The sequence below is a fragment of the Prunus persica genome, chromosome G5, assembly GCF_000346465.2.
Source record: "Prunus persica cultivar Lovell chromosome G5, Prunus_persica_NCBIv2, whole genome shotgun sequence".
Taxonomy (NCBI): Eukaryota; Viridiplantae; Streptophyta; class Magnoliopsida; order Rosales; family Rosaceae; genus Prunus; species Prunus persica.
The window spans coordinates 13,964,832-13,977,843 of NC_034013.1; the positions used below are offsets into that span (position 1 = coordinate 13,964,832).

A 13,012-nucleotide genomic window follows, 5' to 3' on the forward strand; every position below is an offset into this window, starting at 1 on the left:
GCATTTCCCATGACTGTTTCGCCAGGGTAAGCCTCACGCTGTTTCGTTCAGAAACTAATATATGCATGGTTGCATGACATGCAACATTTTAAATGCTTTATACATTGTTCATGTTCATGTTGCTATATGAAATATATATTCGTGTGACGTGGGGGAGGGTGTGGGGGACATATAAGTGAAATCCTGTTCTTTTTGCATAAACACTTTTTAATTGCTGTGCTTAAAATTATAACAGTTACCTACAGATCCACGCCGACATACACGAGAAAATATCTCCCCAACAAATAGTAAGGTCCCATTCATGTCACTTTTAAGGCACGCTCCTTCTTCTAATAGATTCATATTCCTTTCTTCTGCTAGAGAAAGAAGTTGGATGGTAACTTGCTTGAAGAAAAAACTTTAGTACTTCAGTGAAGAAAAACAATAAAATGGCAGTAACAGAAAAGAAAACAATTTAACTGCAAATAAGTAGGCATATATATTTCTAATGCCATTCTGATGTCAGATTACCAGAATGCTCACATAGAACATTAAGTTATGTCCCTCATCATAGCATACACTTTTCCAAAGCCTAAACAAGTATATGACTCAATTATCCAGCACAAGACATAAAAGGATACTGTGATGACAGCGAAGTTGGGGCTCTCAATTGTGCTTTGTCAGGTATAGATGCAACGATCTGGGCTACTCTAGATACAGCTGGCTTAAGATTTTCATTTATATAATCTTCAGAATGGGAAGAACTGCTGAATTCTCTAGCCATCTGGAGCACCCCGTTATTTTCAAGCAAGCAAAGTATGAGTAACCTGTTGTAATGGTAATAAAAGTTCAACAGATTGACTATAGTCACCATCGATATTTCAAATTGGACCTCTTATTGTTATAAATAACCACTGGACAGAAACCGGTCCTCAACCCATACCTTTCAGTATTAGAGTGTACAGCCTTAACATCAAGATCGTCTCTTCCACTCTGATGTAGACAAGGGACCAAGGTCTGAACAACCTCAGCGGCAAGTCCATTAACAAAGAAAACATCATAGACATGTTGACGTGCTGAAAAGGGGAAGCAAGCTAGCCAGTCGGAAGCAATATCTGCATGCAACAACAAAACATAAAATATATAAAGACATGTAGAACAAGCCGTCAATAGACAAAAACATTTGCAACCAAAACCACTGAAAGAGATGCCAAATTTTCCTCAAGCTAATCTTCAGGAAAATCAGCGATCAATTATAATCTTTAGGTTTCACAAATCTCCATCTGAATCAACACCCTTCTCTACAGGCCTAGAGTGTTAGTAGTTTGTCTGGTTTACATGGTTTTTTTTTTCCCCAACTAATAAAATTTTCGAATTTCACAAGTGAAAGAATAAAGCTGGAGATACATGATTTCCAACAACAACAAAAATGGAGAAAGCAGCATAAACAGTAGAGAATAGAGCTAATAAAAGTACCAATTAACAGAACCCGAGCAAATGTCGAGAATGCAGCTCCTCCATAGAATACTTGCCACCACTCGCTCCTCTCATCAGCCGAAGGAGCCTTGGCACCAAGTACCTGCACAAAACACAATCATAAAGGCATAAAATTTCCAGAAAACTGGCTGCGATAAATAAATTTCGAGAAAATTTCGTGAAAATAAACGACACACACCAGCTCTCTGCATCGCTCATCAATAGCACCTGAAATTCCACATTTCACATCAGTCAGTTTGCAATAAATCAATCTTTTAACCAAAACAAAACGACACAAGATGTCAAATTTGTTGAATGTTTTGGTTTCGGATTCTGTTTCCCACACTCTCTCGTCCAATTTTTCTCGGAAACCAAACAACCGGTTCACATGCTCAAAATTCGAGAATGAAAGACAGTGGACGAAGGTGAAATGGAGAAGTGAGAGGTTGGGAGAGTGACCTGAGAGAAGAGAGGCGTCGAGAGGGAAGAGAAGAATAGCGAGGGAGTGAAGCGCGCAAATCACTTGGTTTACGTGCTTGGCCTTCTTTACGACTGAGATTACTTCTCCGACCTTGTCAAGCACTTTAGCTTCTACTTCGCTTCGTTCCTTAGGACCGTTCTCCATGCTTGTTGCTCTGCAACAATCTGCTTCTCGCACCAGAATTATGTTTTCAGGCGGCAGAAAATTTAGGAGTTGCGGGAAGAGCACCGATTAAGACTTCAACGCTGCGTTTTATTTTCTAATTTCTAAATGTAAAAAATTTAAATTACATTAAGCTATAAAAACATTTGGGCAGGAAAAAAAAAAAGTTAGGAAAACATTAGAAAATTGTTGTGCTTATGTATACTAGCTAGCTTAATGTAATTTGATGGGGAAATAAATGCAAAACGTAATTTTTGTTCTTGTAGTTTTTCGGTTTTATCATTTAGTTTTCGTAATTTTAATTTTGTTAATTTTATTCTTGTTTTAAATCTGAATTATTCAAGCATATCTTACATTTTGTGTCATAATTCATTTAATTTTGATATAAATTCGGTTAAATCCTATGCTCAAAACGTAATGGAATTTGAAGAAGTTTAATATAATTTACAGCATGTTCTTGAATTGTTGTAATTTAAAACTACACAAATAAAATTGATAAAAAATTGAAACTACAGAAAGTAAAGTGATGAAACTGGCAAACAGGTGACTTTTTACCGGAGACAACAATAGAAAAATATTTTCTGAAAAAGTAAATTATGTAATTAATTATATTTTTTTCACATGAAAATAATTATATTTCATAAAAATAAAATAAAATAAAAGGTTTTAGTTAAACCTTAACAAACTCGAGCTGAAGCATAGAAACGGCGGTTCCAGTTAACCTTCTTTCCTCACCTCTCTCTTTTTCTCTCCCATGGCGACTGAACTGTTAGCAGTATCGGAGCCCACCAGAAAGCAACCCCGACCGGGTCGGGGAGGGTTCGAAGCCCATGGACTATCCGAAGAAGAGGCCCGGGTCCGAGCAATTGCCGAAATTGTGAGCGCCATGGTCGACCTCTCCCGGAAAGGCCAAAACGTCGACCTAAACGCACTGAAGACTACCGCCTGCCGGAAGTACGGCCTCTCACGTGCGCCGAAGCTGGTCGAAATGATCGCGGCTCTGCCCGAGTCGGACCGGGAGGCTCTTCTCCCGAAGCTCCGTGCCAAGCCGGTTCGAACCGCCTCGGGGATCGCCGTCGTGGCCGTGATGTCGAAACCTCACCGCTGCCCCCACATCGCCACCACCGGGAATATATGCGTGTATTGCCCAGGTGGGCCAGACTCGGACTTCGAGTACAGCACTCAGTCTTACACTGGCTACGAGCCCACTAGCATGCGCGCAATTCGGGCCAGGTATGGTTTGATGCATTTTGTCGAACAGTTGATAGGTTAATTAGCGGTTATGCTGTTTATGACTAATGTTGAAGTTAAAAGTTCTGGCTTGATTGGTTTTATTCTATGAAAAGGAATGAGAATTTCAATACTGGATACGTGAAACTACAATCTGGGGAGTTGCTGTTTGGTTGCTAATACTTTGGTTCTGTGTTTGTAGATACAATCCATATGTCCAGGCCAGGGGCAGGATAGATCAACTGAAGCGACTGGGTCACAGTGTAGACAAGGTTTGGCCTGTTTCTCTATTTAGAGCTTAGAAAGTTATTTTTGGCTGTGCAGATTGCCATGATAGAGTAAAATGCATACTTGGTACCTTCTTACTGGTAATGAATTTATGCTTTCAGGTTGAGTTCATCTTAATGGGCGGTACATTCATGTCGTTGCCAGCAGATTACCGTGATTACTTTATTAGAAATCTGCATGACGCGTTATCAGGACACACTTCTGCCAATGTTGAAGAGGCAGTTGCCTACTCTGAGCATGGTGCTACGAAATGTATTGGAATGACCATTGAAACGTGAGTGTTTAGTTTAATTGTTTTAGATGTTAACACCCTTCTTCTCATTTCTGTATTTGACTTGGTTTAGAGTAATTTTTTAATTTCCCATCTATTGACCAGTTGATATGGTCGGTCCAGAAAATTGCCTAAGGTGTGATTGTAACTTTTTGTCCTGCAGGAGGCCAGATTATTGCCTTGGACCTCACTTGAGACAAATGCTTTCTTATGGTTGTACAAGACTGGAGATTGGAGTTCAAAGTACATATGAGGATGTGGCTCGTGACACCAATAGAGGTCATACAGTAGCTGCAGTGGCTGATTGTTTTTGCCTGGCAAAGGATGCTGGTTTCAAGGTCAGCCTAGTGCCCTATCATAAAACTTATTCACCTTCACTGGTGGAAAAATGCATTTGGGCCTTTCTACATTCATTGGAGACTAATCTTTCATCAATGCAATCAGCTACTAAAATTGTCAGCTTGGAAATAGTTTTTAAACTATGTTGTGCTTTCGCTCAACTCCGCAAGAACATTTTATCAAACTGTAGTTGGTTTTGTTGTTACCATTCATTTTGTCCTTAGTTCAAAAAGAGGCATATGCTTGTATGACCATAATTCTTATAGAAAGCTGCTTTTTTTATACTACGTGTTTTCAAAGCCTTCAGGAATATTTACAATATGCACTTTGCAGTGTATTCTAGTTGTTCACATTGATTTACTTTTGTTTTTCACACTAATAATTTTATGCATCTCTCTAGGTTGTTGCCCATATGATGCCTGATCTTCCAAATGTAGGGGTTGAGAGAGACATGGAGAGTTTTCGGGAGTTTTTTGAGAGCCCCTTGTTCAGAGCAGATGGGCTTAAAATTTATCCAACACTTGTGATCCGTGGAACTGGACTTTATGAGCTTTGGAAAACTGGCAGGTATGACTTATTATTTGATTTGTTACATATATGAGAAGGAATACCCCCTTCCCTCCTTTTCAGTGATGCTGTGGGGATAATTCAGATATAGGGCATTATGATATTTATTTTGTGCCTTACTATGAGATCCACTATTCATGCCCCAAAGCTGCAACACTTTTTCAAAAACTATGATTGCTCTTGCGTTTGTCTTTGGGAAATAACTAGTTTCTTTTCTCTGTTTTCAGGTATAGAAATTACCCACCCGAGCAACTTGTAGACATTGTAGCAAGGATCCTAGCCATGGTTCCCCCTTGGACACGTGTGTATAGAGTTCAGCGAGACATTCCAATGCCTCTGGTTACTTCCGGGGTTGAGAAAGGAAATCTTCGGGAGTTGGCTTTAGCTCGGATGGAAGACTTGGGCTTGAAGTGCCGTGATGTTCGAACACGAGAGGCTGGAATTCAGGTACACAGATAGCCATGCTTGTTTGAACATGATTTATGCTACTGAGACTACAAATGTGACCTCCCGCCCCCCTTCCCTATAATGAAACTTTACCAAAAATGCTTGATGATTTTAGGACATACATCACAAAATTAAGCCAGACCAAGTGGAGCTTGTTCGTCGTGATTATATGGCAAATGAAGGATGGGAAACGTTTCTTTCATATGAAGATACTCGCCAGGTATTCCATCTATTTGTTTGAGAGAGTGCTTCACATGAAATGATCATTCTATTCTTGTCATGTGCAACTGTGTTGAGCTGGTGCAAGATGAATACTTAAAATGATCATAGCTTTAATGTTTGAGTAGAATATCTAAATTTAGTTTTGCTTCAGCATATATAGATGAACTGAGGATCTCCCTGTTCCAAAACTCGTTGTTTCTCTGATTTGTGTAGTAATTTGTTGACAAAATTTTATGCATTGACTTTTTCATGGTGAGCAGATTGTGCATTCAGACGCTTAACATTCTTTTGTTTGTATTCTTTTTGTAAACAGGATATTCTGGTTGGGTTGCTGCGACTGAGAAAGTGTGGCCGGAATACGTCTTGTCCCGAACTCATGGGGAAGTGCTCTATTGTTCGTGAACTCCATGTTTATGGAACTGCTGTCCCAGTTCATGGGCGGGATGCTGACAAGCTGCAACATCAGGTAATGTAGCTTGTATACATCAACTGTTTCATGCCACTCCAAGTGTTGTTCTCTCTAACATGTTTATGGTCTAAATGATTCAAACAGGGCTATGGGACACTTTTGATGGAGGAGGCCGAGCGGATCGCGAGCAGGGAGCATAGATCCACAAAGATCGCTGTTATTTCGGGCGTAGGAACTCGTCATTACTATAGGAAATTAGGCTATGAGCTTGAAGGGCCTTATATGGTGAAACACCTTGTATGAGAAGATCATGACCAGTGTAAAACAATTTTGTAACATTAATTTTAAGAGTTTGTAACTCCCAATACGTAATCAGTTTGTATGGTTTGACCCAATATGCTCTTACTCATTGGGTTCAATTTTTTATTTTTAAAATCCATTATTTTCAGAAAGCGGAATATCCAAATCTTAATATTGAATATGTCACTAATAAGTTATTGTTTACAATGGTATAAATATTGAAATTCACAAAACGGCGTCGTCCTTCCTTTTCCTGTAAACCGGCCGTTGCAGCATTCTCTCACTCTTATAACAAGCTGAAGCTATCGCGCTGCTCGTTTTATCTCCACTCTAAACAATGCTTAAATCAAGCTTCACTCCAATTTTCTCATCCCTTCCCGCCAAACCGTTATCGCCAAAACCACTGCCTAACGCTATCTTTAGCTGCTTCACACACACTGCGCCAACTGTTCGTCAAAATGCCTCACCCAACACCCCCACCACTATTCTTCCACCTCCTACTTCCGCTTACATCCACCTCCCTTTCTGCCGAAAGCGCTGTCACTACTGTGACTTCACAATCGTCGCTCTGGGCTCTTCTTCCAACCAAACCGAGGACGACCCGCGAATGATCAACTACGTTCAATTACTTTGCCGAGAAATCAATGCAATGAAAGCCGAAAATAAGGCCAACCCGCCTCTGGAAACGGTCTTTTTCGGGGGCGGCACGCCTTCTCTTGTGCCACCCAAGCTTGTTTCTTCCATTTTGGATACGTTGAGGTTGAAATTTGGGTTGAGTTCGGACTCTGAGATATCTATGGAAATGGACCCTGGGACTTTTGATGCTAAGAAAATGAAGGACATGATGGAGTTGGGTGTGAACAGGGTGTCTTTGGGAGTTCAGGCATTTCAAGAAGAGTTGTTGAAAGCTTGTGGTAGAGCACATGGTCTTAGGGAGGTTTATGAGGCCATTGAGATTGTTGGGTCATGTGGGGTTGAGAATTGGAGTATGGATATTATCTCTTCTCTGCCTCACCAGACCCCAGAAATGTGGGAAGAGAGTTTGAGGCTAACTGTTGAAGCTTGTCCTACCCATGTGTCTGTATATGATTTGCAAGTGGAGCAAGGCACAAAATTTGGATTGTTGTAAGTAAATAGATTCAGTGATGAAATTTGTAGTTTAGCTTTTCTAATGAATTTGATTCTGAATAGTAGTTTTTTTGTAGGTACACACCAGGGGAGTTCCCATTGCCGTCGGAAACACGGTCATCTGAGTTCTATAGGATGGCATCAAGGACGCTTTCTGATGCGGGTTATAACCACTATGAAATAAGCAGTTACTGCAAGAGTGGATATCATTGCAAACACAATCTTACTTATTGGAAGAACAAACCTTTCTATGCTTTTGGCCTTGGCTCTGCTAGCTACGTTGATGGTGTGAGGTTTTCAAGGCCAAAAAGGATGAAAGAGTACACGGGTTATGTGGAGAATTTGGAAAATGGGTTGGTGGATAGCTGTGAGAGTAATCGTTCTGCTCAGGACATGGCCACGGATGTTCTCATGCTCTCTCTTAGAACTTCAAGAGGTCTGGATTTGAAGTCGTTTGGAGAAGAATATGGAAGCTCTCTTGTTCTCGCTCTCTGCAAGGCCTATAAACCTTATGTTGAAAGTGGGCATGTGGTTTTCTTGGATGAGCATCGAAGGGCCATGGCTGCAGATGAACTCAATGCCTTGCTAGTAAACGAGGACAAGATTGAAAGAAGTCCTGCCTACATTCGTCTTAGTGATCCGGATGGTTTTCTTTTATCGAATGAATTGATATCGCTTGCATTTGCGGTTGTAGCTCCATAAGCTAAGTGGAAGCCCATGTACCTTCCGCATCTGGTGATGGAGTGGAACAAGCACTCAAATAGTATTTTTATAGCTCAAGGTGATATGTTGAAGGCTTTCCTACATGAGAGAATTCAACTCTTCCATCTATCAGTATTCGGCAGCGAAGAAAATGGCGCGGCAGAGAATCCTGGAGATAAGCGACCGGCTTAGCTTATCCATCCTCATACCAATTGTTTTCAGCTGATGAAAGAAGAAACTAAGCATAAACAATTTGCCTGCATCGGGAAGGCATTGTGGAGCAAAGTATGACGAAGTTGACTGAAACATCGAGTAGTAAAAGCCCATCGCTCATCAAAGATAAGATGATTCTATATAGCAGATAATTTTAGAGCTAATGGCTACAGAAATTAGCCTTTGCAATTAAATATTATATTTGGACTTATATGTTGTTTATGGTTCTCCTTGCGACTATCTATAATAAAGCAGATAATTTCAGTGTTTTATTTTTCTTCTTTTATTTGCTAAAGTTAAAAATTCGAACCAGGGAATTCATAAATATACAAGCATTAGTATGAAATTTCCCAGCCAAAACCTCTTATAAGTTGTAACAAATCTTCAACTGTTAGAAAATGAATGCACTCACAATAAGACTCTTAACACAAATATACCTTCATTCGAAGGGACATGAGGCAGACTGACTAGTTTTGAGGATGAATTGCAATAAACTTGAAATGATAAATAATAAATTTATCGAAGAATTAAATTGTTTACACCTAATTCTGTTTCATTAGAGCCTTTATTAGGGGTAGGAAACGTCACAGCCGGAGCAGCTTTTAAGATGGTGATCTAGAATTTGGCTTTGTTGCAGCATACTCCTTTGTGTGTTGTATGACATGCATATTTACAAGGAAATATGTTGAACGGCAAGTTCATCAGTCCTTGATCTGTTCATTTAAACAATGATTTCAAGTGCCTGATTTTAAACACAAGACAAACATAAGAGTTGGAATTCTAGTCACAACTTACAACTTGTGATGTACTTGCACATCCTGTAGTGGTGTGATGATAAACTAATTCAATAGAATACATATTGAAAGGATACCCAATGAATGATATTTGTATAAATTATCACATCTTTTATTAGATGCAATCAGTACTAATTATTTTGTAATAAATGATAATAAAGAGCCATTAATCACTAATCTAAAAACCCTCTGAATCATTTACCCACTGTTATAACACCAAGAGGCATATGTTTTTCTTTTTTACTTTGGGATAAGTATCAAAGGGAATATCACAGACCTTGTCCCAACTACAAAGCACACTATGCATGACATTATGAACGGTATATATTTGAACTTGTATATAGATTACCAACTACTATGAGGGTTTCGTCTTCTGCCCAACTTTTGAGATGCGCCTAAGATCTTGGGTTCCCGTTCTCATCTCTCTGCAAAATACATACAATTTAGGAAATTCTTGCAACGAATCTAGATAGGAATTCTGAATTTCCACAAGAGTGATACCTTTGGTGCAAATAAACTATCAGATAGAAAATAGGGAGCAGCATCAAAGTCAGTATGGAAATAGCCAGATAGAATACACTTAATTGCTTCTGCAAAAAAAAAAAAAAAATGTGACTACATATTTTTCTGCAAAGCAAAATCTTCAAATGAAAGGGAAAGAGAAAAAGGAATCTTGGTAATCACAGACAACGATTGCGAAATACTGAAATATAAAATAAGCTAGAAGATACTGAAACTATGCCGCATAAAGACTAATGGTAGCCAGAGATATTTGACCTTAGAAGTCTGTGTTCGCATTCAAAAGGAACAAGCCGGTAGAAAGACAATGTGAGTGTAAACAGGTAAAAGATTTTAACATGAGTAGATCATCTATGCAGTCTGGGAAATGAAATTTTCCATATTTTGTTTTAAGCACTGTTCATTTTTTATTGCAAAATCTATTGCACTAGGAGACTGAAACCTTACCTTTCCTCCTCTAGGAAAATGTTTATGTTTCCTCGAGCACGTGTGAGCGTGACAAAATTGGTGCAAGAACAATTCTACCAATACATCAAAATGTAAGCATAAGTATAACTATTAAGTATCTGAAATAGTAATAAGACAACCACAAGAAAAGAGATGACTATAAGGCAGCCAAATAATGTCAGAATTGAAATGGTAGAGTTTCTGTTGATAACAAAGAAAAATACCATTAAGGCGGCGTGCTGAGGGACCTTGATTAATAGGAAAACAGCTATCGGCAAGACCCTACAATATGGAGTAAAATAAAAAAGATTCAGACAAGGTAATGTTTAAGAATTGACAATACAAAAAATTATAGTGCCGTAAAGCAACCTCACATAGATGGTGATTCCTTGCAGCAGCTGCAGGATTGCATTTGGTCTTGCTTGACTTGGTATTCATTACGACATCACAATGCAAAGCTCCGCATAAATCAGCTAAGCACTTGCTGCCACTCTGCATTCATAAAAAATAAAAATTCATGCGGACAAAACAAACCATATAATGGAAACAAGAACCATACATTCCAGATTAGAGATATAACTAACAGAAAAGACAGAGGTCAAATAAATTTATAATCATGTCTTGATATATCATGCAAGTGTACAGATATTATTTATTTAAGCCATGTAATTAGTCTTCACTTTTTACTTTTCTTCAGAAATTATTTTCTGATCTAATTATTGCATCATGCTACAGCTAAACTGATACTTTATAAATAAATAAAACATAATCTGTAAAGTGGGTTTAAGAAACCCCAAGGCAACCAGAACTGATAAACATGGACTAGATACAAATGCTTCTTAAAAAATAGGTCTTTAATTTGCAGATAAGTTTATGTAAAATGAAATAAGAACAAAATTACAAATATAATAGCGGGAAACAAATAAGTACACGATCAGCTGAAAATGCAATTAGATGTCTTACATAGACTGATTACTGAGTGACCTGATGCAGCATGCCATTGTGCAACCAAAAAGAAGAAGTTTGACACGTGATGACAAATTCAAAATTGCATCTTGCACTTATTGAACAAGTGCTCCTAACATATTAAAGCAAGGAAATACAGTCCACATACTACATTCAGAAGATTGTAGTGTCTGTTGTCAAAATGCTGATCAAGAAACTTTTCAGCACGGAAGCTTTTCTTACAGTATCCACACTGCCATTCGTTTATATCCAGATGAATCTTGTGCTGTTCCTGATCCCTAAATAGATCATTGTCAGGATGAAGTCGACACTTACTTGACATCTCATAGTGCTCTTGTTCCAGAAACGGCATCAGGTACTACATTACACAAATCAGAGATGCCCTTCAGCACACTAATAGGCATGGTATGATATTGTAAAACAACTCAATCTTTGTCCATACCTCCTCAATAATTTTCCATGCTGCCCTACTTCTTTCTCTGGAACAATGTACTTCATGAGCATGCTCGTGTTCTTGTTCAAGGGTTCTAAAATAAGAAAATAAGAAGAAAAAAACATGTACTGAAAATATGTCCAACCCAAAGAGAGAAATTTAAAATCCCAGTTACAAATTTCATCAGACATGTTTGAGCTAAAAACGAATATAGCCAATGAAAGGTTGTCAATGAGTCTAAAGAGTGAAAGTAATATTACCTTGAAGATGCAGATTTTTCAAACTCCTGGGTTACAAAAAAAGCAGAAAATTACGTTACTTTGGAAGGTCCATAGAGCAAAAATATATAATTATATTCACAAAATGCTCATATGCATGAAATAACTAAAAATTGTGACTATTGTAATAACCATACTGAGACAAGGCATTTTAGCATTTGAGTAAAATGTAATTCAAGCTAGGGTGAAGCTCAGACACATCTTTCCCTTTTGATCAAAACTTTTCCTTTGCTCTGTTTATCGGGTTCAAACTCTGGAAAATCCAAACGTAAATAAAAACGCAATCCATATTTTTGTACTCTGTGTAAAGTTCTCTCAATTAGAACCACAAGTTGATTAGATAAAAATCTTTACTTTACAAAACCCATAATCCAATACACAAAATTGAAGCTACCAAGCACAATTCAACATCTAAATAAGTAAAGAACAATATCATACGTATAGGCACTCACACACGCATAAAGAAGTACCTGGTTTCTCTGTGTAAAGGAGGAGACTTGGCCTGTTTGTAGAAGGGAAAACGATAACAAGAAAAGAATTGGAATAAAAAGGCTGGTGTTCTTCATCTATTTCAAAAAATGAGAGAGTTTGAGCTTTTCTGAGCAAAACCAGAACCTGGGAAAGCTTCGGAGCACCCCGAATGCCAATATGGGCCTGTTTGTCTTCTTAGAGCTCGAAGCTCCAAACGGAGAGAGAGTTTTGCTTATACCGGTCGAGAATACCCTGGTATCCGAGTATTCGTTATGTCGTTAAATTTAACACCTTAATATTTTAGTTCCTTTTAATTGTTTTTTCTATAGAAGAAAGTATTTTAGTTCAAGGGAAAAAAGAAAGATGAAGTTGGGAAAGTGGAAAAATTATGTAATATAGTTTTCATACTACAGAAGGGAAAGGAAAGAAAAGAGGATTTTGATTTTAATTGCTTTTTTTCTTTATTTCCCTTCTAATTCTAAGTTGGAATTGGGTTACCCACTTTCATTTTTGTCACTTATTTATGAGTTGCAGTTGTCGACTTTGGCCTCATTTGGTTCATAGGAAAGGAGACTCAGGAATGGAAAATCAATTGCTTTGCAATGTTTGATAAGTCCGGGCATGAGAAATCGTTGTCTGTGCCATGGGAAAGTAAGGGGGAAAGAAGTCATTCTCCCAACTTGAGTTTTGTTTTCCCTCATCATGGGAAAGTTTAGGAAAATGAGCCAATATCAAATAAACATTTTGTCCCCATTAACAATTTAGAATTACAATATATCATTAAATGCATTCTTTTTTTATTTGATTTAATATGGGTATAATTGAAAATTTAAACAAACTTTGTTTTCCATTCCTACTCAAAACAAACATGAAAAATAAAATAAAGTGAT

General features: G+C 38.1%; 4 protein-coding genes across 4 annotated transcripts in view; 2 read left to right on the forward strand and 2 right to left on the reverse strand.

Annotated features, from left to right (window-relative positions):
- LOC18777441 (telomere length regulation protein TEL2 homolog) overlaps nucleotides 1-2,234 on the reverse strand; it is a 6,685-nt gene extending 4,451 nt beyond the window's left edge. Inside the window, exons 1-6 of the mRNA XM_007210384.2 lie at nucleotides 1,915-2,234; nucleotides 1,655-1,683; nucleotides 1,456-1,558; nucleotides 923-1,094; nucleotides 621-806; nucleotides 240-397 (exon numbers count right to left, since the gene is read on the reverse strand). Coding sequence (XP_007210446.2) covers nucleotides 240-397; nucleotides 621-806; nucleotides 923-1,094; nucleotides 1,456-1,558; nucleotides 1,655-1,683; nucleotides 1,915-2,080 — 814 coding nt within the window. The 5' untranslated portion in view covers nucleotides 2,081-2,234. The remainder of the gene's footprint in view (nucleotides 1-239; nucleotides 398-620; nucleotides 807-922; nucleotides 1,095-1,455; nucleotides 1,559-1,654; nucleotides 1,684-1,914) is intronic.
- Nucleotides 2,765-6,276, forward strand: LOC18777264 (elongator complex protein 3). The gene is made up of 9 exons (XM_007210442.2): nucleotides 2,765-3,331; nucleotides 3,531-3,600; nucleotides 3,718-3,890; nucleotides 4,051-4,225; nucleotides 4,627-4,793; nucleotides 5,021-5,240; nucleotides 5,356-5,460; nucleotides 5,776-5,928; nucleotides 6,016-6,276. The coding sequence occupies exons 1-9, from the start codon at nucleotides 2,853-2,855 to the stop codon at nucleotides 6,172-6,174; spliced, it is 1,701 nt and encodes a 566-aa protein (XP_007210504.1). The 5' UTR covers nucleotides 2,765-2,852; the 3' UTR covers nucleotides 6,175-6,276.
- Nucleotides 6,402-8,484, forward strand: LOC109949156 (oxygen-independent coproporphyrinogen-III oxidase-like protein sll1917). The gene is made up of 2 exons (XM_020563825.1): nucleotides 6,402-7,296; nucleotides 7,377-8,484. Exons 1-2 carry the CDS (start codon nucleotides 6,509-6,511, stop codon nucleotides 7,999-8,001), a joined length of 1,413 nt encoding a protein of 470 aa, XP_020419414.1. The 5' UTR covers nucleotides 6,402-6,508; the 3' UTR covers nucleotides 8,002-8,484.
- LOC18777321 lies at nucleotides 9,048-12,630 on the reverse strand. The gene is made up of 11 exons (XM_007210474.2): nucleotides 12,621-12,630; nucleotides 12,267-12,353; nucleotides 12,122-12,153; nucleotides 11,634-11,659; nucleotides 11,383-11,467; nucleotides 11,089-11,298; nucleotides 10,344-10,466; nucleotides 10,199-10,256; nucleotides 9,975-10,048; nucleotides 9,510-9,598; nucleotides 9,048-9,433 (listed from the first exon to the last, which is right to left on the reverse strand). Exons 1-11 carry the CDS (start codon nucleotides 12,628-12,630, stop codon nucleotides 9,364-9,366), a joined length of 864 nt encoding a protein of 287 aa, XP_007210536.2. The 3' UTR covers nucleotides 9,048-9,363.